General features: G+C 37.8%; 1 protein-coding gene across 4 annotated transcripts in view; it reads left to right on the forward strand.

The window, feature by feature from the left end:
• The first annotated feature begins 352 nt into the window (after nucleotides 1-352).
• The window catches only part of SLC8A1 (solute carrier family 8 member A1), a 377,627-nt gene continuing 354,037 nt past the window's right edge, over nucleotides 353-23,942 (forward strand). For 2 of the 4 annotated variants that reach the window (XM_045079185.1, XM_013044990.2), the window contains exon 1: nucleotides 353-548. In XM_045079185.1, the coding sequence (XP_044935120.1) occupies nucleotides 516-548 (33 nt within the window). In that variant the 5' untranslated portion in view covers nucleotides 353-515. The remainder of the gene's footprint in view (nucleotides 549-23,942) is intronic. The other 2 variants (XM_045079186.1, XM_013044994.2) reach the window with 1 other exon arrangement.

Below are 23,942 nucleotides of genomic sequence, written 5' to 3' on the forward strand. Positions count from 1 at the left end.
TCATTCACTAAACGTTGTGCAGGTCCTGTACGTATCTTATCGCTAAATTCTATAAGCATGAAGACCCTGGTCAGGAACTGTAATCGTGCCTCTGTTTTCATAAAGCTAAGCAAACCCACATCCTAAAAGCTCTATGTGGGAATGAGGGGGAAAGCAGTTATGTTCCAAACGTCTGAGGAGTAGAAATGCCAATCTGAAAGCATCTTTCCAAAAAGGCATCGTGGCAGGACGGCGGGGCGGGAAATGGGCCTGGCTGGAAGGATCTCTAGATGTGTATTTTTATCGTCCATGTGTTGGATGAAGCGGGGAGCTGCCAGATAGCTGCTTTTCCACAGCTTGCAGTTACTGTTGGGAACAGATCCATGTATGGAAGCGAAAGCCGAAAGGCACAGATAAGCAGAGATCCAGCTATGCAAACCATGTTTAGAGACACTTAAAGGACAAGCATCCCAGGTCCTTTCTTTCTGGTAAATTCGGAGAAGCCATCATCCCGGGTCTTTTTTCACATCCAGCCCATGCGGACTGAACAGCCCAGACTTGAGAGAGAGGTAGGTGCAGGGCTTTTGGGGATGAAACTTATCTAAAGGATCATTCAGGAATATTCCCTCCCGAGAGCTCTTGATGTCCTTTAAGGGAAGCTGCCAGAGGACATTTTGGGGGGGGGGGGAATAAAAAAAGGAAAGAAAGAGAAAAAAAAAAGAAAGAAAGATTTGGGTTGGAGCTGGTGACTAAGAGATATTTGACAGCTCTGCCTTCACAAAACAGGGCAGCTTGGTTGCAGAGAGAAGGGGACAGCACAGAATGGCCGCCAATTATAATCCCTTTGTCTGGGGTCACTTACCGTTTGGATTTTTGTGGATATGAATCTTCCTGGATGTTGCCAGCACCTTTGGAATGGGCCACAGCTTCCCTCAGGTTCTGATACGGGGCATTTTAGCCTGGGATTGGTAGGATTTGCCCTTTTCCTCGCTAGCTCCTCTGAAGCCGGCATAAACTCACACGTGGGGCTAGTTCTTCCTCAGACATGGAAGAGCTGCTTGTAAACGACATTATTATTTTTGGCAGGGGAAGTCATTTTTGCAGTGTTTCTCAGCAGATCGGAGGTTGATTACATCCTGTTCAAAGATTCTTGAGTTACTTTCACAAACACGGGTCTTGCGCAAGTTGAAATTGCTGAAACCAGCTGTAAACACTGGACGGTTCTCGCTACCTTTAACATTTTTCTTTCTTTTTTGTTAATGACTGAAAACATAGGAACTTGAGGGGAGATTTCCCCAAAGATTATTCTAGTTTAGCTGTCAGGGATGTTTGAGAATTCTGGATTGGGACAGAACCACAAAAGCAGCATGTCTCAGGGGTTCAAAGTTTAAGTGTAAACGTGAAGGCAAGAACAAAACCAGGATCTCTGTGACTCTAGTCTATTTTCTAAAATACTCGTTAGCTCAAACAAGTCATATCAATAACACTTTGAAATGCTACTCTAGCTAATTACCAAATTGTAATAATTAGATCATTAAAGCAGTCTTTTCAAAATTGTTGGCAAAATCTGGGAACTATTGCCAAACACTCACGAAAGTCAAAGGAAAAATTTATAGGTCATATCTGTAAAATGTGTGTGTTTTTCCAAGATTGAATTAAAAGAATTTTTGTGCAAGAAAATGAAATGTAAATTTACAATTTCAGTTGTTGAGAATAATTTGTCTCTATTTCAAGCAAGATTTCAGCCCCCTTGTTATGTAGGTCTTCAATCTTAAAATAGCGCATAAGAGGGGGGAAAAAAAGAGAGAAAAAATTGAATGTATTTTTTCCCTCCCTGATGACAAAGGATGACATGCAAAATGTTTAATAAACAAGTATAAGAAAATAATAAAATGGTTTATAATAACAAGCAAAGAGATGTTCTTTGTATAAATTAGATAGAGGAAAAAACAATTCACTTAGGTAATATAGATAAGATGACTATAGTTATGTGGTGGCTTCTTTCAAATTGTGAAGTTTCCATAATACAAAAAAAAAAAAAAAAAAGCAGCAGCGAAGGAGAAAACATTGTTCTACTCCAATAATAATACTTCATCATTACTAAAACAATTATAATACAAAACATGGATGTTTTCATAAAATTATTCCTTTTCATGTCTAGACTATTTACACTGACAACACGCTAAATTAACAGCACATTCAAACCTACCCTTCACACACCTCTAAAATAGGCTATTTGACTTAACAACACTAATATTCTCATGCGCATGCGCGCGCACGCGTGAGCGAAACAGGCAATAAACTATGCCTTCTTTTTTTAAACCAACTGAGACAAGCTGTCATAACTTTAGCTAAAGTGGAACAGGCCTACAAAAGGATGGCTTTAAAATATTTAATTAAACACTACATACCAACCAGCTTTTCTAAAGGAACAGCACAACAGGAGTCCGGGCAATTTTCAATAAGTAAAAGGTTATTATAAATTATGTCACTAGTATTTGTGACCAGATGCAATGCATAGATGACATCATTGGCTGTTTTCTCAGTTGCTTACTGCCAAGTACATTTCATCTCATGTGCATTCCTCATGAGAAATGCCTATTCCTGCTCTTCTTTAGCAAGCAAATTTGAGAAGTGTAATATAAGTAATAAAGAGTGACTTACTGCTATTTTCATATGGACTATGTAAACATCTATGAAGAAAATTGACAAATAAACTACTTGACCTTTTGACTATGACCTGTGAAGCACTCAGGGATGACTATACATGTAGAAAATCTTGGGAAGGTCATATTTTGAGAGGGGAATTGAAAATATTGACAGTCTCGTGGGGAAAAAAAAAGAGTTAGATGTTCTATGCCATAGTTAGCTGAAGATATGAAGGAAATTCATGGTGACCAAGAATGACACAGGAGTTGAAATTTATCCCAAGAGCATAGAGCACGGATTTGAGGCTCCCGTGTATATGGCAGGACCAGAGACAATAGCTCCTGGGCTGGGTCAGCTGTGCCCCAATGAGTAGGAAGATTAAGGGCTTTTAGGGGCTTCAGCGGGAAACAACTTCCCTGAATACTGAAGGGGGAGTTTATATGAAAGTAAGAATAGAAGTTTCCTTTTCCAGAGATAATGAAAAATTTTGGCTTACAGGAAAATTCATCAAATTTCAAGGAAATGATAGCATTGGTTACTTTGTTTTAAGAATCCCTTTAGGAACATAAAGTAAAATAAAATTCTCTCAGATGATTAAAAACTGTGGGACTTCGAGTGGTCTCAGACAAACCACTGATGGCTGCAAGAACCTTAAAGGTGACAAGAGACTAGGGAACAAATTTGAAGACCAGAGAGGCTGTCCACTTTCTTCAAGGTTAATCAATGGGAAGCGAAGTTTCCCCAGAATCCAGATCCTTTGGTTTTCCGATCAGAACTAGCCTGTTCTTGTAGCACGTCTTTCTTAATCTTAAAGTTACACGCTCTTTTCAAGTGTCATGGCAAGATATTAGAAGAATTTTATGCCAGAGGGTTTTTAAAGGCAGTTTTAAGGTATATAAAGTAACAAGAAGGTAATGAACTCTGTGACACTTGGTGCTGGTGAGAAGATGGACTTTCCTCCCCTTTGACTTTTTCCCATGCTTCTCACTTCTAACTGCTCATTAGAAGCACTTGGATAAAGTGCTGCCCACACTACACCCCTGATGAACTACAAATGGTCATGGGGTCCAGGCAAGGGTAGTTAATTTTTTTAAATCTATCCCATAAAATTTAAATATGCAGCCAAGGTTAAGAACCACTTCCTTTTTGTAATAAAAAAGGTGGTAACCACTTCAGTTTATTTCAACTGCGGGAGTTAACAGAACCACAGCCGAAGATTAAAAATGAGCTCTTTCCCAAAGAGACTATTTCTTTGAAAGTTTTGTTGATGTAATCTTTGGTGACATGGAGTTCCTCCATAAAAGTTTCAGGATATTTAAAAAGAAGTTTCCTCTAAGCCATAGGATTGATACGAATCTATTTGACATTTCATATACTTCTTTAGCCTGAAACATATGCGTGTTAGCCACAATTATTGAAAGGTAAAAAAATATATGAATATATGATATTATGGTTCTGAACTACAGATATTAAATGAAATTTTCTATTGTTTTAGCAACTATTAAACAGCCATCTTGAAAAGCCTTATTAATTTTGGATAGCAACTGTTTTCTAAGGAATAAGCAAATCATTGTCTTATTTATTTATTTATTTATTACTTTTGCATTTTTAAATGGCAAGACCTTTGGGAAGAGAGTGCATGATTTTATGCAAAATATATATTAATTTATCACATGTCAAAGTCTATGAACAAGAAACTAACGCTAGCCAAAATACGATGAGGACATGTAAGGCCACAAAAGACTTCTGCCATGTAGGTGGGAAATGAAGACTAGGTTGTCCAAACCCTGTAAGGAAAGAGTCTGGACTAAATGCAGGTAAATAAAATTTAAAAGCCTTAGACTTCAGCCTGGGCTGAAGTCTACCTCTTCAAGGTAGTGGAAAGCAGTGAGCAGAGTTCTGGTCGCTGTGGGTGGGTAGAGTCACACCCGCTGAATTTCATTCTGGCTCTTCAATGTACTCACGGCTGTGTGACCTTGAACAGGTGACATCACCTCTGTGACCTCCATTTCCTTCCCTCCATTTCACAGTGAAAACCACAGTGAAGGGATTAAGTAGAAAAATGCAAACGAGGAGTTTGGCATGGTGGCCAATAAATGGTGGTACCATCTTTGTAAGCAAGAATAAAATCAAATCAGTCTCTCAAGGAAGTCTCTGAAACTAGAAATACTAAGTAGAAGAGTGATCACATTTCAAGGAGAGTATAGATGAATTCCTTTTTTTAAAGATTTTATTTATTTATTTATTTATTTGAGAGAGAGAGAGCACACGGGAGCAGGGGCATGGGAGGGGCAGAGGGAGAGGAAGAAGCAGACTCCCCACTGAGCAGGGAGCCCGCCCTGCTGGGCTCTATCCCAGGGCCCTGAGATCAAAACCTGAGCCCATGGCAGACGCTTAACTGGCTTTGGGAGGTACTGATTAAACACTCTTTGGTTGATTATAAGCATTGAATGCCTCTCCTATTTCAAATCATATCATGAAGTTGAGCCTGCAAACTATTAATATACCAAGAATTAATAAATACAGATTTATATTTATTCATGAATATGAAGAGATATACAAGAAAGCAATCTCAAAATGGACTCATATCATCATAGAAAAGGGCACCATTAACAAGACACTTCTTGAATCCTTTTCTGAGCAAGGTGTGTTTTAGAAATAGAAGAATACATCGAATACTCTATTCAGAGTAATGCATTATGTTCCAATTAATAATAATATATAAGAGTAATTATAAGAGTAATTATAGTCTGGTCCTTTCATCTGTCCAGCAGCTTGTCCCCTGAGATAAGATGTGATCATATATGAAATGACATTATCAATTGCAAGCTATTCTTGAATTTTGTTTAGAGAAATATAATTTTAACATATGATTTCTAAATCTTACCTTATTTACTGTTGTTTTACCTATATGGATAAAATGTATGCTATAAAATAAAAAGCTTTTTTTTCTTTTGGTTAAAGCTCTGAATTCTAGATTCAGACAAATCTATTAGCTCCCAAATGTGCATCTTAATGCAAGCTTCCTTAAGGCAAGCTTCCTAGAAATGATCTTGACATGTGTTGAGGTCTATTATTTTCCAAGCATGGTTCTAAACAAGTCACATATGTTAATTTATTAATTCTGACAATTGGTTTGTAAGATAAGCATCCATTTTACAAAAAGTGCTACACAGAAAGGTTATGCGATATATCCAAGGTCACACAGCAGGTAAATAAAAAAAACAGGATTTGAAGTCTGTGCTTAGCTTCTGTATTACAACTGCCTCACAATTGTTTCCTGGCCTTTAAAAAAGGGAAACAAATAAATTAATGCATCAAAAAAGTAATGTTGAAAGTATTCAGTATAGTGTCTTATAAGAAAAGCAAACTTTTTCTCAGATTAGTGTTCATTTAATTTAGCCTGTTGAACAAGTAAGCCAATCATTTGAAATAGTGCTTCTGAATAAGTATAAGAAATGTTTATTTAATATTAAGTATTATTTATTGTTAAATAGTTATTAAATAACACTTAATATTTCTGAATAAGATATAATATTGATTTTTCTTTATAAAGTAACATTTCCAAACTGTTGATTGGATACTTTTCAGACATAGAAGTTAAATTATTATTTTGTGACTATATTCCATCCTCTTCCCCTCGCTGTTCATTGTATCATGTTTCAATAAATACGCGTCAGAATCTTTACATCCTTCCCCCCATTCTTCATTCTTCCTGTTACGTAGGAAAATGAGTTAGACAAAAATCATAAAATGGGATAAAAATCATCCAAATGAAAGTTAGTATTATTTTCAGGGATCCATCTCACAAACATATTAAATTGCCTTTAAATTCCAATTAATCTAAAATGAAGAACAGGAACTCCACGTGACATTCAACTTACATTTTAGTTTATGCTTAAGAACATGGAACTTTCAGGAATTCAACATACAATATTGCAGAAATATGTATTCATTTTATGAAAACAATGATGCAATCTATTTTATCTATGGTAACAGAAATTATACAGAAGTTGGTTGCTTGTTTATTTATTTTATTTTTTGCAAAGAGCATGTCATGAAAACTTACCTCTTTTCTCCTCTTTCTATCATGTGTATGCAGAGAAATAGAGGTCAAATTCACTCCCTACCACTCTATTGTGTTCTACCACACAGGAAAAATTATTTATCTTATTGTTTTCCCAGAAATGATTTTGCAACTATTAATTTAAAATATTCTTTTGCCTTAGAGAAATGTCTACTCTGATGCAGGTAGGAGAATGGGAAAGCAAATAAGATCAGAGGCAAGCAAAAACTAGAGCTCCTATAGGCCCCATAAATCTATAAGCCTTAATAGGTTACATTTTTTAAACTACCAAAAGTCAACCACCGTATCAACAGTAAACAGCCGTAATAATTCATTAAACTAAATCGCAGTTTCCTGAGCAGTTCAGAGGGCGTAAAAACAAAAATAAAACCACAGTATACTACAAACCAGACACCAAAATTTTCATTATTAAGGAACTAAATTTAAGTAACACTATATATTTAGCTTAAGTTCAGTCCCTGGATCCCAAAGCCAAAATTTAGACCCATGCTTTTTAGGGAACACAGATGAAGTAAATACTATAGAGAATGTATGTCCCAGAGCTCATTTTGTTGTTGTTGTTGTTTTCCCTTCAATAATCTATTTGAGTGTATGAGGATAATGTCTAGAGGTAATCTTTGCTGCCTCATGCTATGAGTTTGGTTTAGGGTAGAGACTAAAGCTCACTGGGAAGACAGAAGAAGTTCCTTGATACTTTGATTCCCTGGTTATAGCACCAAGACCAGTACCACTCACTGCATTCATGGTGGGTGGAGGAGATGAAAGATTCTCTCTCTCTCTCTCTTTTGTGGTCTTACCATTTAAACCTCTTTATTTTAAAATAGGATATTAGGGGCACCTGGGTGGCTCAGTAGGTTAAAGCCTCTGCCTTTGGCTCAGGTAATGATCTCAGGGTCCTGGGATCGAGCCCCGCATCGGGCTCTCTGCTCAGCAGGGAGCCTGCTTCCCCCTCTCTCTCTGCCTGCCTCTCTGCCTACTTGTGATCTCTCTCTGTCAAATAAATAATAAAATCTTTAAAAATACATATAAAATAAGATATTAGATGCATCTTTGCAATTTGCCTAATCAAAAGTTTCCAGGCTTACGTGTTTTTCTCAAAATAAATGGGAATCCAGTCACCAAAGATAAAGTCTTTTTTTTTTTTTTTAAGATTTTATTTATTTATTTGACAGAGATTACAAGTAGGCAGAGGGGCAGGCAGAGACAGAGAGAGAGAGAGAGAAGAGAAAGCAGGCTCCCCGCCCAGCAGAGAGCCCAATGCGGGGCTTAATCCCAGGACCCTGGGACCATGACCTGAGCTGAAGGCAGAGGCCTTAACCCACTGAGCCACCCAGGTGCCCCACCAAAGATAAAGTCTTAACAACACAAAGAAAGCAGCTCGCTCTGGCTGGGACCCTCTTGGGCCAGCAGTCTCTGAGGAAGAAAGGTTTCTTAGCACCAGGTCCCAATAAGGATGCTGCTATGAGTTGAGGAAGGTAGGAACTACAGCTCCCCTTGGATGGTATATTCTTATTAATAAGGTCCAGTCAGGTCCACCTGTGTAGTACATGAGATGGGGCCACAGAATTGAAATTGCTGCTATGTGGGCAAGGGCAGCCCCCAAAGGGCATGATGAGGAACAAACCCAAAGAGGACAGATGTCCACACACCCGGTCAAGAACTTGAAGAAACACTTGTCTCCCTGTTTTCCCTGTCTTACTAAGAGCCTTACTGGGTGATCTCTAGAAAGTTCTTTGTCTCCAAGTGTCTCTGGTCAATTACATGTCAATTTTCAAAAACGACGAATACAGATTGAATCCATGTTTTTTAAAATCCTGCGTGCTTGTCAAAAGACATTACTTGCCAATCAAAGCAAGTAATGTCCCCTAGAATGGTGGGGGGGAGGTGTTCATGAAAAAATTGGCAACATTATTTTAAAATGTCAGTTTTCTAAAGTGAGGAAGTGTGTGGAGTTATTTTCAATTACTTTGTTAATTTATGTCGAAGAATTGAACATAGTAGAAACTGTGTATAAAGAAGATACTTACACCTTAAGGTGTATATAACATATACCTTAACTGTAATATAAAGAGGATACATACACCTTAACAGAGATTCCACAGTGCTAATAGAAGTGGGGTATCAGAGGTATGACTCAATACCAACACCAAATAAAAAGTACAGTAGGATAAGGAGATAGACAAAAAGAAGGAAAATCATTTTTAGAATAGGGTGGTTGGAGGAAGTCAAATTCAAGCAGAAAATTAAATATGGTGAGGAAACAAGTCACACGAATAATGAGGGGGAAGATTATTAACAGAGGGAAGAAACAGCGAGTTGAAAGGGATCAAGGTAAGAGCATCCTTGATCTGTTCTACAAACAGACCCAGTGAAACTGGATAAAAAGTAGGAGTGGTAAAAACAAACAAATAAACAAACAAACATCAGAGATATAGCCAGCTGCCAGTTCATTAGGTCTTTGAAGCCCAAAGATTTGAAGACTGAGTTGGGGGACTTTAATTCTGAAGGTGTTAGGAATCTGTTGGAAGATTATGGGCTCAGAAATGGAATGAACTCACTGACATTTTTTTTTTTTTAAGTTAATTCTGGCTGCAGTAGGAAGGGTGAACTGTAGAAAGGTAAGCAAAACGAAAAAATGCAGGGCTGACTGGGTGGCTCCATTTGTTGAAGATCTGACTCTTGATCTCAACTCAGGTCTTAATCTCAGGGTTGTGAGTTCAGGCTCCAAGTTCAGTTTCACGATAGGCCTGGAGCCTGCTTAAAAATAAATAAATAAAAGTAGGCGATAATCATAGTGCCCTTATGGGTCGAGTGTCTATATAATTGGTCATGAAGACATTCTTGAGAACAAAAGGGGCAACTATTAATAATTACACCAGATCGGGTCCTGGGATCGAGCCCCGCATCAGGCTCTCTGCTCAGCGGGGAGCCTGCTTCCTTCTCTCTCTCTGCCTGCCTCTCTGCCTGCTTGTGATCTCTCTCTGTCAAATAAATAAATAAATAAATAAATAAATAAATAAATGAAATAATAATTACACCAGATCAATGGCAGTGAACCAGAAATGCCCTGGGCGAACTGAGACATGGGCTTGCTATAACTAAGGGACTGTTTTCAAGAATAAATGTGTACTGAGTAGGTGTTCAAGGAAAAGCAGCTAAAAGTTATAGTTACGAATTGTTTCACCAAGTAAGATTTATAATATATTAATGGGCTATTGACTAAACATAATTCTGTGAAAGAATAAACTACGTACTACTATGTAAAACATAGGTGAATTGATTCTTGGAGCTTTTAGTAAGTTAATCTGCCTTGAGAATATCTAGACACTCTTTCTGGTATATGCTATTTCTCAAAGTCATTTGTCCATAGATTTTATTTTTTCAAGGAGATAATATCCTGTGACTTCAACCTTCCATGGAATAATGTTCTAAGAAAAAGCTATCATTTGGTGATAGAATAGAACGGATGATGAATGTGGTTTCAAGATTTGATCCAGAAATTTTAGTTCGATTGCTGGGTAGATAACTCAGTATTATGAAAAAATGCAAACCACAATTTAGAAGCAATCTCATACTGATTTAGCTGCTACCAGAATGTCAAGGTTGCTCTGATCTTCTAGAGATACAAATAAGTCTTTTTCCATTTTCCATGAAAATCTACTATTTGCTTTGTGCTTATGGTTCTATGGACTTCAGTTTATGCCTGGGAACTTTTAGAAGTAAAAGCTTCTTGGTGCTCTTTCATTTTCCCTGAATAAGGGCTTGGATTTGGTCAAGGATTCTGAATTGCCATTGATACAGAAGTCAAAAACTTGCATGGAAATCTAAAGTATGTAAATTAAGAAGTCAAGATGAGCTCAGAAATAAAAGTAGTATCTAACCTTGTCAGATGATCAAGAAGAAATTTGTTTTGGGCCCTAGAGTAAAGCTACCACTTACAACTGACTTCCCATATAGTCTGATGGGAGTTGTGTAGTTGAATTAGCAACCAGAAGACTTGGAAATTGTCACCAACTTCTAGACACTGGCTTACAAATAATTCCTAAATTTTAAAAAGCTGCTTAACGAGTACATCTCTAAATCTCTTTTTCTATGTAGTATTTCCTTGGGGGTGGAGGGCAATTGTCCTCTATGTTCCTGTAAAGACTAATAACAGTAGTAGCTAACACATAAAGCAATTTCTATGTGCCAGAGGCTTTTCTCAGTGTATTTACATGCATCAATTCATTGAATCCTTATGAACTGGGTCTTATCATCATCTCATTTTCTGGTAAGTAAAAAGAGACAGGGAGGGAGAAAATGAAATCTGCCCAAGGTGAGCCAGAAGGACAAATAGTAGTAAATAGTAAATAGTAGAGCCAGACAAATATGGCTCCAGAGCCAGACAAATATGGCTCCAGAGAAATGATATTATCCACTCCACTCTGCACACGTGCATAACAGCACTTATTAATAAAGAAGGGTATTGTATTTATTTATTATATATTTATTAACAAAGAAGAGATTAATAAAGAAGGGTAACTTATTGTATCTAGTAATGCTACTTCTAGTTCTTATAATCTTGCAAAACATAATTTGTATTCCAACTGACATCCCTTGAAGTCTCTGAGGACCAACAATTACTACATTTTCCTCGAACTTGCTCTATGGCTCCAGTGTCTCCACTGGAGTACTCTAGAACTCCAGTGTCAGTGGATTCTTCTATGATGTGTGTGTGAATTCTAGCTTAGTGTAAAGCCTAAAAACTCTCCTTTGAATGTGCACTAGTCTCTTCCTATTTTTTAATTTATTTAGTTTATGTGTCAAGGGGATTGATAACAACTCAGCCAACAAGTAAGTGGCAAATAATTTTGAGAGCTCCATGTGCAGGACCTTGAGACCTACCTCTATCAAATTTCATCTGTTAAGATATTTGTGGATCCTAAATGTCATCCAGCCTGCTTTTATTCTTCAACTTTGGTATCTGTTGCAACCATAGTGAGAGTGGCTTTTATGTCTTTATCTGCTGCTCTGTCAAAGTATTTGGCCAAAGCCAAGGACAGTGCCATGCAGCACACCATTCACTTTCTATCCATCTTGAGTCAGCAGTCTTTGACTGCAGCTGTTAATAAGGATTCCACCTAATTGCATTATCAATCAGTCCATATTTTTCCTTTTGGTCCAAAGCACTTTTGTGTAGTTATGTAAAATATCTTGATAAAATTCAAAAATCATGTGTCACCAGCATCTCTCTTGTCTGGTTAGTTTAAGATCCTTACATGTTATGAGGTTAGGCTGACTTGACCTTGGACATTGAAACTCTATTGGTTTATTAGGAATCTTATGACCCCTCTTCCTATCTCCAGAGTTCCTCAAGCTACGGATTGGCTGGAGGTTCTCTTTTGAAAAGTTTTCATACATAAGTATGTAATTTACTTATGCAAAGCAAATGAACAAATTTGGAGTAACCAAGTACTATCTTACCACCACTTTTACCTTTGATTCTACTTTTCCTTACTAATGTTTACTGTCCAGCCTCCTATCCATACATCTAACTGTCTATTAAACCATGTCTGCAGATCCCTTGATCTACACTTAGTGTTTTCAAAGTTACACTCATCAGTTTTACAATCTACCTGACTGATCTTTCTGGTTTATTGAACTTTTTGATTAACCTTAAATCAAAAAGTCAACTTGGACTCCTTTCCTTGAGTTGCTGTCTCCCTACCACAACAAATCAGTCCTCAAATCCTGTAGTTCATATCTCCTGAATGTCTCTCATATCCATTGCCACTGCCTTTTATAGTTATTACATGAATTACTGCAGTTACATGCTAAGAGAAGCCCTTCCTCCAGCCTGGTCACTCCCAACATCCTCCCCCGACCCTACTCAGTTGCCAAAGTCTTCTTGCTAAAATGCAATTTTAATCAGGCATCCTCATCTGTAAAATCGTTTAATGATAACTTCCAGGATAAAATCCAAATTCACTGGGTAAGCTCCAAAGACCCATGAAATTGTGGGCCTGCCTATGTCTTTAAGCCTGTTCTTCTCTGTCTCCCAAGAAACGTTCTTTGTCCCAGCTTTACCAAACTACTCTTGATTCACTGAAGCAGTCAGAAGTGGCTCCGCTCTCCATTTTCTTACCTGTTCATACCGTCTTCCTTCAGTGTGTGTTTATGTTTTCACTTAACAAACCCTGCCCTTGCTTTAAGACTCAAAACAAGAACCATTCTCTCTGTAATGCCCCTCCCTGTTATCCTATTCTGATCGGTATTCTCCTGCTGTGCACCTATGGTTCCCTGCCTAGATCTCCATGATCCTATTCCGTATTGTGGACGTGTATTTTTCCGCCTCCTCATTAGACTCTAAGCAACTTGGGGGCATGTACTTATCTTACTCATCTTTGTATAGAAGGGCTTGGCACAGTGTCTGACATACTGTGGGTGTAGTCCATAAATGCTTATGGAATAATGAAGCAAATGAGCCAAATAATTCTCATCAGATAGAGAACTAGAAGAAAATGTTCTCTCAGGAGTTATGTGTTTCTTTTGTATTCCACATGCCCCAAGCTGGGGGCCTGTCCCTTCCTCATTTAGCATCAAACTCTTAATTGTAAGAATCCCATTGGTTCTTCATACCCTAAGGTCCACCTAACTAATAAACAGATTTTTATAACACTATTCATTCACATGTTGAAGGCTTTCCTTCATCCTATATCCCTATATCCAAAACATAGTCCATTTATTGTAAGAGTATCCAGACTCACCAATCTCAAAAGCTATCCACCTCACCAGCCTCAAAATGAGAGAACTTAAACAGAGGAGAAGATAATTAAAATCTTTCTCTTTTAGGTGAATATTCTTTTTCATTATTTTATATCCCAATACTCACAAATATTTTGAAGATAGCTTTTTCAGAATCAAGTGCCAGTTTATCCTGTTATGAGGGCAAAAATAACACGTGGTGATAGTGAGAAGCTTCCATTAGCATTTTTAGCCACATTATCCAGATCCTAATCCAACTGTTCGAGGTCCTCGCCATAGAGGGGTATTTTCTATCTTTAGATATAGTTCTGAAATCCTTTTGGGTGTCACTTTTAGAAATGGATTTTAATCTGACAATACCAGACACCACTTGGGTTGTGCCTTCATTTGGATCTGAAAACTTATCTCAGTTTACCAATGTATACAAGTAGACATGCCAAGTGTACCTCCTCAAATAATCTGTTTATTTAAACCACTGTGGATACCCCATTTGGGTAACATCTAAAAACTTAGGTAGCCTCTAAAATCTGACTCAGGTTTTGTATTCTTCCATTGATTAGAGTCAAGGTACTTCCTGCCAGTGAGGAAAACATGATGAAGAGTAGGTGCCTGACTGTAGCCCCTGAATGGGTCTTCTTTATTTTTTTAAAAAAGGATAAAATTATACCATTTGAGAACCAAATAATTTCTGACATCTAACCACTGAATAATTACTGACAGTCCTTTATGACAACGGCTCAGTCTATCAAAAAAGGAGATAAATCTTTATAGGCATTGATTTCAACTTGGAGACTAGGAATAAGACTACTACACTCAAAATCCTAAGTGCTGTCTTTAAGGTCCAATTCTGTCACGAAACAAATAGTTAGACCTCTGTTTTCTCTATGGGATGAGGAAATTGGACTTCGTAACCACTGAAATGCCTTTGTGTTGTAAAGTTCATGTTAAAAAATGTGTGCAACAAATAGACTTGTAAGAAGGCTTTCATGGTATCTGTCGATTTTTTACTCACTGACTGATATATCCCTGATTTGCTCATAAACACAATCTTTGTTCTTAGTATGGCTTCAAATTTTTATGTAAGTTGTCCTAGTCATCGTCGTCATCTGATGAAACATAAGAAGGCATAAGTGGAGAAGAAATAATAACATGCTTTAAGAGCTTGTCCTGACTTAGACCCTCCTCTTTGTCCTATATATTTAATATAGGATATACTGTTCCTCAAAAAATCATTAATCATTTACAACAACATAGAAGGACCTTGAGGGTGTTCAGTTTAGTGAAATAAATCAGATAGAGAATGACAGATACCATGTGATTTCACTTATATGTGGAATCTAAAGAACAAAACAAACAACAGACTAGAATAATAATAATAATAATAATAAAAATTATTATGACCACCACTTGTTGAGCTCCCACATTGGAAGGAGACAAGCCAGAATTTGAATGTATGTCTACCTAACATTAAAATCTATGCCCTTCCCATATTTCTTGGAATCTGGATAATCATCCTTCAAAATGGCAGCTTTTGTTATCATGAACACTGAAGAAATCATGTCTATGAGCAATTATAAAATTGGGTACCAGTTGATGTGCAACTTTTCAACTTTATTTATCAGAATACTGACATTACAAGTAAAGAGTGCAAAGTTGATAAATCTAGCATCAAAATTCATCGGCCAGGAGTATGACTTTTCAGTTCAGTTTTAGCTTCAGCTCTTCCTTTGTAAGTGAAAGATAAGAATAATGATTTCACTGCATTTGAGGGTGTGTAGGCAAATGAAATAATGGATGAGAAAGTTTAAAAACGTGATACATGACAAAGAGTTTTTTTCATTCCCCTGAGCCCATATTTTCCTCAGAAAATGCAACTAAGATTATCAGACAGAAGGACTGAAGCACTTGCCTCTGATCCCAGCTCTGCCAATGGCTGAAACAAATCCCATTCATGAATGAATGACAGGAAATTTTCTGAACATCAGCCAAAAGAATGGTAGAACTAAATAATCCCTAGGTCCCATTTGGCCTTACATAATTGTAATTTATTTAGGCTCAGAAACAATTTCTCATGCTTGTGCTTGCTCTTTAGAACCTGGAGCTTATTTTTGGTGTTTGCACTGAAAAGGTTTTTCAAAAACGTTACTGGATTGAGGACAAAAATGTCCAGGTACCTGAAAGAAATTACAAGTTAAATGGATGAGTCACCAAAAGGCAGTGGGATGGCCAGACCTGTCAGGCCTGTTATTCAAATTAGGGCCAAATGATTCAACTATTTGATCATAGTGATTGGCAGAGGCCTGCAGATGGGAGAAGGTACACGAGTTTGGGTGAATCAGGTCTGACCTGAAGTTTCTCAGAGCAGCAGAAAGGGGAAAAGTATCAAGTGTGTTAAAGAAAAAACCAATTTGGGAGAGAGAAAATGAAAAAGGTGGAAATCCTGTCACAGAGTCAGAAAATAGCTACTGACTGGTTGTCCACTGGCATAAATAATATGGGAAAGATTGCCGGATTGCAATAGAGCTGGGCCTGGTTCTCCAACGTCCCCGTTCTGTGATCTTGGTAAATTTATTTTCATTTTGTGGATCTAAGCTTCTTTGGCCATAAAATAAGGGCTTGACTTGGATGATTAACAAAGGTCCCTCACAACTATTAAATTGCATGCGCAGCAGAAACGTAGCTAATGTTATGAAATATCCCTTTTTTATATGGAGAGAATCTCTTTTGTATTGGTTTGTCTTTTGGCCTTACAACTTCAAAATAAAAATTCTGTATTTTAACATCAGGCTTGTTATTTTCACATTCTTATTTGAAGAAGTATCACTATGGTAGAAAGTAGAGTGAATGGCAGGGTTTTCAAGCCCAAATTTGAGAAAATATTGTTACCAATCCCTCATTGTTATGATTTGTAAATATCCTAATTCTGTGTCTAGTATAATACATGTTTCTGTATGACATGATTCACATCTTTGCCCATATGTTCCAGCTAGATATCAGCCATCCTAAAGCTTCACTGTACTTTATAATTTTTGCTTTCCAGTGATGTTACCAATACCGTGTGTTCAATGTCTTTGCCAAATGGACATCAGATGTCTTCCCTTTTGAGTTTTATCCTCAGGCATCCCTAGTTATCTGAGTAGGCAATTGTGACTCTAGGACTCCATGTCATTCCACACAAATAATCTCAAAGTATTACTGTGTTATATTCAACTTTGCACCTTCAGCATATACCTAGAATTTTTCAAAATGAAGTTTCATTAAATACCTAGAAGACACTCATCTTTGTTTCCTCAACACTTACTGAGATGCTAGGTATCTAGGAGGTTCTAATCAGTCTTGAATAAATTAATGTATTCATATTTATAAAGGGAAGCATAGTATATGCCTTCCCTATATGAGCCAAAGCTTTAGAAAAACAAACAGAGTATATGAAAGGAATAAATGAAGATCTGAAAACTTCACTACAGAATTATTCTCTGCTTATTACCTTCAGAAACACTAAAGTTTCTGTTTAGAATCCACATCAATAATCAAAGGTTAAAACAATAACAAAAAAAAAAACTTAACCTCTCCATGCTTTCCAATGAGCCACATGTTTTAAAGTCAAGCACAGTGCATTTGCCCTCATAAATATGTGATTGCACATTCCAAGTGATTGATGATATTTAAATGATGCATATTTTTCTTGGGTACAAGTAAAATATCCACACTTACACCAGTTTCTTGGTGGAAAGAAAAAACTTATACATATTTAATGTCATCAGATTTCTCATGAACATGTCTTGACAGGTAAGGGGAAAACTATTTTTGTGTGTGTTTGTTTCTAACATAGATTTAATGGCACAAGGTAAAATGTTAGAAGGGTATCCTTATGCACCCTTTCCCCCAGCCCTGGCAATAACCATTTTACCTTCTTTCCTTGTTTTTTTTTTTTTTTTTTAAACATTTTTTAAATTGCCCCCTACATTCCCTCCCCAGTCTCTGGTAACTGTCTTTCTACTCTACGTTACTATGAATTCAATGTTTTTTCTGGTTTTACTGAGAAATAATTGACATACATCACGGTGTAAATTTCAGGCATACGGCATGACGGCTTGAGTTACATATTGTGCAATGAGCACCATAGTAGGTCCACTGACATCCATCATCTCATACTGCTATATGGGAAAAAGAAAGAAGAAAACAAAAAAGAAAAAATTTCTCCTTGGGATGAGAATTCTCAGGATTTTACTATCTTAACAACTTCCTATATCCCATACAGCTGCGTCAGCCATAGTCACCATGCCGTACAGCACGTCCCCAGTACTTACTCACCTTATAACAGGGAGTGCAGACCTTTGGACCCCCTTCCTCCAGTTCCCCCCACCTAACCCCTCTCTGCCTCTGGTAACCGTATGTCTGATCTCTTTTTCTATGCGTCTGGCTTTGGGGCTTTGTTTGGTTTTTGTGTTTTTTGGGGTTTTGGTACTCCACATGTAATAGAGATTGTGTAGCATTTGTCCTTCGGTGTCTGGCTTATTTCCCTAAGCATGACATCCTCCGGGTCCATCCATACTATTGCAAATCAATTCTGGAGGCAGTGGTGATGGTGGCGTAATAGCATGAGTGTATCTTTAACACCGCTGAACTGTATGCTTCAAAATGGCTGAGATAGTACGTTTGATGTTGTGCATATTTTACTGTAACAAAGAAATCAATTTTTTAACAGAAGTGTATCATCCCAGAGGCTGTGTGAGTTCCTTCAGTTTCACATGGGGCTGGGAAAATCTGAGGACTGGCTTTTTGATAAGGTGATACTCTCTTGTCTCCTTCCAGACTTAGAAAAAGTGTTTAATTGGCTAAATTTTGGGGATTGTTCCTATGCGAGAATTCTGCCAGCGAACCTGATCCTTTTCTGGCTCCGAAACTAGTTCCATGGAGGAAGAATGTCAGGAAGCCACTGGATGGCTCTTGTTAGAGCTGTAGCCTGGTTTAATTAAGTGCTGTGTCCGTCTCAAGGGAGACAACGGAGTCTGTCTGTTCATTGGCCCTCCAGCCTTCTCGTATTCCTTCTTTCTCCAACTGAAGTGTTCTAAACCCAAAGTAAAACTGAGTCTCCATCCTTCATCCCCTTCCAGAAGTATCCCACACTCCTCTTACCACCAGAGTAGACAAAACAGCTCTGGTATTTTAAAAGAGTAATGCTGAACGTCAGAAAGGTGAGAAGAGACTTTTAGGTTGGTGACAAGGCATCAAACTATGACACTGGGAAGGAAAGTTCCTCCTACTTTCCTCTGCCTTGTACTCTACCTTCTGAGTGGGGTACATTTTCCTTTCTGTGGGGTACATTTTCCTTTCTGCACCTGAATTTTACATCATGTTGTCCTTCACGTAAATGCTTTGGCATATGTATTTCTTCAGGGTCTGCGAGGTTCAGGAACCGCCATTTCAGCTTGGCAAAATTGGGAGGAATTATACCTTTATTTTACAGGCAGTGAAACTGAGCTGAGAGATCAGATTTCAAATTCTGGGTCTTCTGTAAATGACCAGCAGTGTGTCGCCTAAGCCTCTGTATCCTATCTGTAGAATGGGGATCCTGATAACCTCCCAGGTTGAGGCAACAGCTTCCTGAGATGTTTGCAGAGCACTCAATGCTATGCCTGACACAAGGAAGCACCCCATCAGCAACTGCTATTGTCGTAGGGAGATTATTATTTCTGCAATTGTGATTATCTTGTGGGATTCCAGCACAGATCTCCCACTTCCAAACCCACCATTCTCTTCTCGATCATGGGGCCAGAGACGCACACAGCATTGCAATCAACCTTGGGACGGATTGAGGGTTCTGTCAGAGAACAGTGTGCATCTTCTCTCCGCTCTCCCTGAAATATTACCAGGAGTAGCTACTTTTGAAGATATTAAGAGTGCTAAGGCATGAGTGCAGTCCTGAAAAATCTCAGTCAAGTAAAGAAATCAAACTATACTTAATACTAAGAGGGCACAAAGGAGGAACTCCTGTGAATTTAAGTCACCTTTCAGCTAGAAGGAAAACAAAATATGAATGAGGAGATTAATGGTTTAGTGCAAAATGCCTGGGTTTCTTCCCTCCCCCCATCCTGCCCCCCGTGTGGTCACTTCACTAAAGAAAAGCAGTTGGTTTTGCTCAAAAGTACACTGTCATCTGAGACTTCCCTTTTGACAGTTAAAAGGGAACATGCTTATTCTTTCCACGTGCTGAGCAGCTCTAAAAAAAAAAAATCAACCCCCCCCCCAAAAGAAACAAAACAAAAAAACTCTATAAATTGGAGAGTAAGCAGCTTAGGAATCGTGTTTCAAGAGAACGAGCCTGCATATCTGTGAAAGGAGCCAGTAACCGTCAACCCGAGGGACATATTAATGGACCCAAACCTCTTATAGTCTCTCTTAACGGCAGTTCCCTGGCATTTAGAGTCTTTCGCCAGCTTTCTCAGTGAACTTGAAGGAGGAGAAGGAAGATTATGGACAAAAAGCCCTTCACTTGCTTTTAGTCTATTTATTTCTGTCCGCAGAAGGTGTCCCCCTTGTGGTAACATCATAGGCTAGTCTGGTATTTCATCTAATCTTGTGATATTTCACACATGTACCAAGACCTTTTGTTTTCTGTCTATCCAGCCTTTGATAGCTCCTGTCTCTAAATGGGTTTAACTTCTATCCAAATACTCATTCGTATCTGAAGGTTAATGCTAAACTCAAAGCCAGAGATGCAGTCCACTGGCTTTCCACTTTATCACCTTGCTTACTATTATTATTTAAAATTCTCCTTTCCTGGGAATGGGTGTATCGTTCTTGCATGAAGTTGTATCAGAGATGAAGACGGTGTTAATGATCTATTAATGATTTACTTACTGGAGCTCAAGAAAGGGCTTAAGGAGAAGGGTCAGTGTCAATGCCGAGGCTGACCATCAAGATTTCTCAGTTACGCAACCCACTCTGCCTTTCTAGAGGGGACGGGAAAACCAGTCTGAGTCAGCAGGCACCGCAATGTGTTTCTTTTATTCCTGTTCCTCTCTCCTTGGAGTCAGAGTCAACAGCAAAGTAGTGAGAGTTGGCAGTTTTGCTACTTTTAAAGGAAGTATCTTGATTGAACTGCTGGGTGTCTGTTTGGAGTAGTGAGTTAGAATACACATACCCCCCACCCTCCCAACCCCGTGCTGTGTCAATAGATCCAAATATCTTCGCCAAAAGCTCAGGAATAAAAAAGGCTTATGTGCTGCTGTATTCTAGCAAAATAAAAGGTGATTAGGAGCTCAGAGACATAAGTTCTAGAAAGGAAATCCAAACTAGATTCTGTGTCCATTGGAGAATCAAAAGAAAAAAGGGGGGAATGTGAAATGTTCTTCTCAATCAACTGTCTTCTATTACTAGAGGAATTTCTATGAAACATATGTTATGGATCTAAAGCATTGAAAATTGCCAGTTATTAAGGAGAAAATCTGAGCAGTGGTAAATTAGTGTTTAGAGGTATGGATTTCTACATCTTATATATTTCATTTCTAATGCCACCTTCTCAAAGAAGCCTGACAGAATGGGTTTCTCACCTCTGGTGACTTGATAGCCTAGCATATTTCCTACACACAATTCATGGTATAGATTGACTAATTGGGGGGGAAAATGAAGTGTATATTTCAATAATATTTGGTTTATTTATGCCATCTTTTTCTCAAAAAATATTAATGCAACAATATTATATACAATGATTAGGATGATACTAATAGGAATCCTCACTAATATGATATCCTTGGACATATTTTCCCATCTTCCACATATTTTAATCTAACTTTTCCTCATTGATATGTTATATTCTGTGATTTTCAAATATGTTACAATTTCCAAAAGTTTTAAAACATTGAATGGTGCCTATAATACACATCATGGAGCACGAGAATTACTTGTTAGAAAGAGAGAAATATATATCTTATTTTCTGCAAGCAGAATTACATTTCAAGGCACATGATCTGATTAAGTATCCAGACTCAGGAACCCGCTGAAGTAAATTCCATCACATTTGATACTCAGAATAAAGCAGAAGATAGCCATACTCTCTTTCACGGTCTGTGTTATTATTCCTCTCATATATCCTCTTACTTATTTTTATGGCAGACATTCTTTGAGTAAGTTTGTTGATCATATGTTTAAAAATCCGTCGCATGAACAATTCTATTGCTTCGTATCATCAGCGTGTCCAAGAGGAGAAGGTGGAGGGGACACGTAGATCCATCCAAAACAATGGTTGATGGGTTCACTGTCATTGACATTTGTGAATAGAAGTGAATTGATAAAATACAACTGCACCTTCAGCAGTGATTGAGCTATTCATTTTTCCGTGGCATTGGGCACAGGCTAACTAATAAAAACAGTGCTTGGATCATGTCCTGTCATCTTAAGACAAATTGCCCGTGAGCGAATATTGAATCCTGGGATCCTTATGAAGCTCACGTAAAGCAAAATACCCACTGTTCAAAGAACTAAACTGTTCTCCTGGGGAACACCATACATAAGACATCACATATTTAAAGAGTGAAAATATAAATGAGCCACAAGGCAAAACATCTGGGTTGGTTGTCCGTGGCAATCAGGTGAAGGAGCCACGGACGTTTAAATGTATTTGACAAGACCTAAGAGCTTCCTTGCCGTATGGAAAAGTCCATCATCCAAAAGTTGAGGGTTTTGTTGAGAGTGTAACCACAGAACCCACTGGAGATTCTACAGCACAGAAGAGCTCCAAACAACATAAAGACGTTTCCAATAATTTGAGAGGTACAGCAAAAGGTTGCGCTTCATTGCAATGAAGTGTGTTTCTTAAGGGTGATTAAAAGTGTTCAAAGAGTGCCAGACAACTAGTTTTCAGATGCGTGAAGGAAGGAAATATTTTATTACAAAAGAATTTAGACTCTACATTCGTAAGCGCTCTTCCAAATCAAATAATTTAAAATGATCTGATTAGCTGGATGGCAGCAAGTTATCAAAGAATGAAAGACTCAGAAGATAAATTCAGCTTCACTTATAACAAGTGAAAACAGATGGTAATTGGAGAAATAAAGGAGAATTATTCGCAAGGGGCTTGAGTATGAAACCCACAATCGCAGAAGAGGCAGAATAGTGAGTTGGCCAAGAAAAATGACCCTGAATCAAACTATTGCTATAATATAACTTGCACAGTTCAGGGAAGCACAAAGTATGTTCTCAATTATTATTTGTGTGTTCACTCATGCAATGCCCAAATTTATTAGGCAGTTATTAAGGGCTGGGCAAAATTCTAGGTGCGTATACTTTGCCCAAGGGACTACACCAGATGCTGGGAACAACAGAGTGAACATTCTTTGCCCTCCAAGAGCTTATTTCTCTCAGCTGTTGCTGAGCTAGATATGAAACACAAATGACATTTTTAACTCATTACAGTTATGGTAAGTATATTTCTAGAAGTATAGGGCATATAGCAGGGGATCTGATCTGGTCTGGGTAATCAGGGAAAATTTTCTTAAGGAAATAACATTTTCCCTAATGAGCTGACTGGTGAGAAAATAGCGACCAAACTTTAAAATGCTTATAGAATGAATATAGCTGTTCTACACTAAAAAAGTAAAAATGCATAAATATGGACAACAGAAAAGCATGTGGCACTATGGGAAGATGTGTTAAATATAGATGGTATAGTCATATGCTATTTATATTATAGCATCATCATGTGTAATCTACTTGGTTATGATAAAAACATATGTCCTGCAGGTAAAAAATTACATTTAGCAAAATTTGGGCTAAATATTAGTGAAATTATCTTAAAGATCTCTTCTATAAGAGATCTATAAAACAATGATATCTATGAGACAAACAAAAATGCAACAAATTAGGAAAAATACAGAAAATGTTTCACCATTGGGGACGCCTCGGTGGCTCAGTTGGTTAAGCATCTGCCTTCGGCTCAGGTCATGATCTCAGGTCCTGGGATTGAGCCCCGCATCTGGCTCCCTGCTCAGAGGAGAGTCTGCTTCTCTCTTTGTGTGTTCTATCTCTTTTTTCCCCTCTCAAATAAATAAAATAAAAACCTTAAAAAAAAAAAGATGTTTGACTATGAATCATTAGCATTAAAATTAAAGTAATCGAGGCAGTGCTGAGGAATATCTAGATTATATGGCATCTTTCACTGTGTTGATCACTTAACAGATTTCAACAAATAATTATTGAGCAATTGATTCTTTCCTCTAATATTTGAATTAATTAATTTGTTTAGAAAAAGCAGATTTTCTTTTCTCTGGAAGATAATGCTTTGTTGGTTTAAGTAATTATTAATCCCTCCAAAAGTAATTATTTGACAATATGGCTGATTTTTCATGACTAGTATTTGTTCCCCAAGCATGAATTGCCAATCTTGTTCCATCGATCAAACACCTGCTCCAACTTTTCACACACCCTCCTCTTGTCCCATGAAAGAGATTTGCTTCAAACTTTCCACCAACGCCCTCCATAT

Source organism: Mustela putorius, unplaced genomic scaffold, assembly GCF_011764305.1.
Source record: "Mustela putorius furo isolate JIRA1106 unplaced genomic scaffold, ASM1176430v1.1 tig00000281_pilon_pilon_pilon, whole genome shotgun sequence".
In the NCBI taxonomy this organism is placed as follows: domain Eukaryota; kingdom Metazoa; phylum Chordata; class Mammalia; order Carnivora; family Mustelidae; genus Mustela; species Mustela putorius.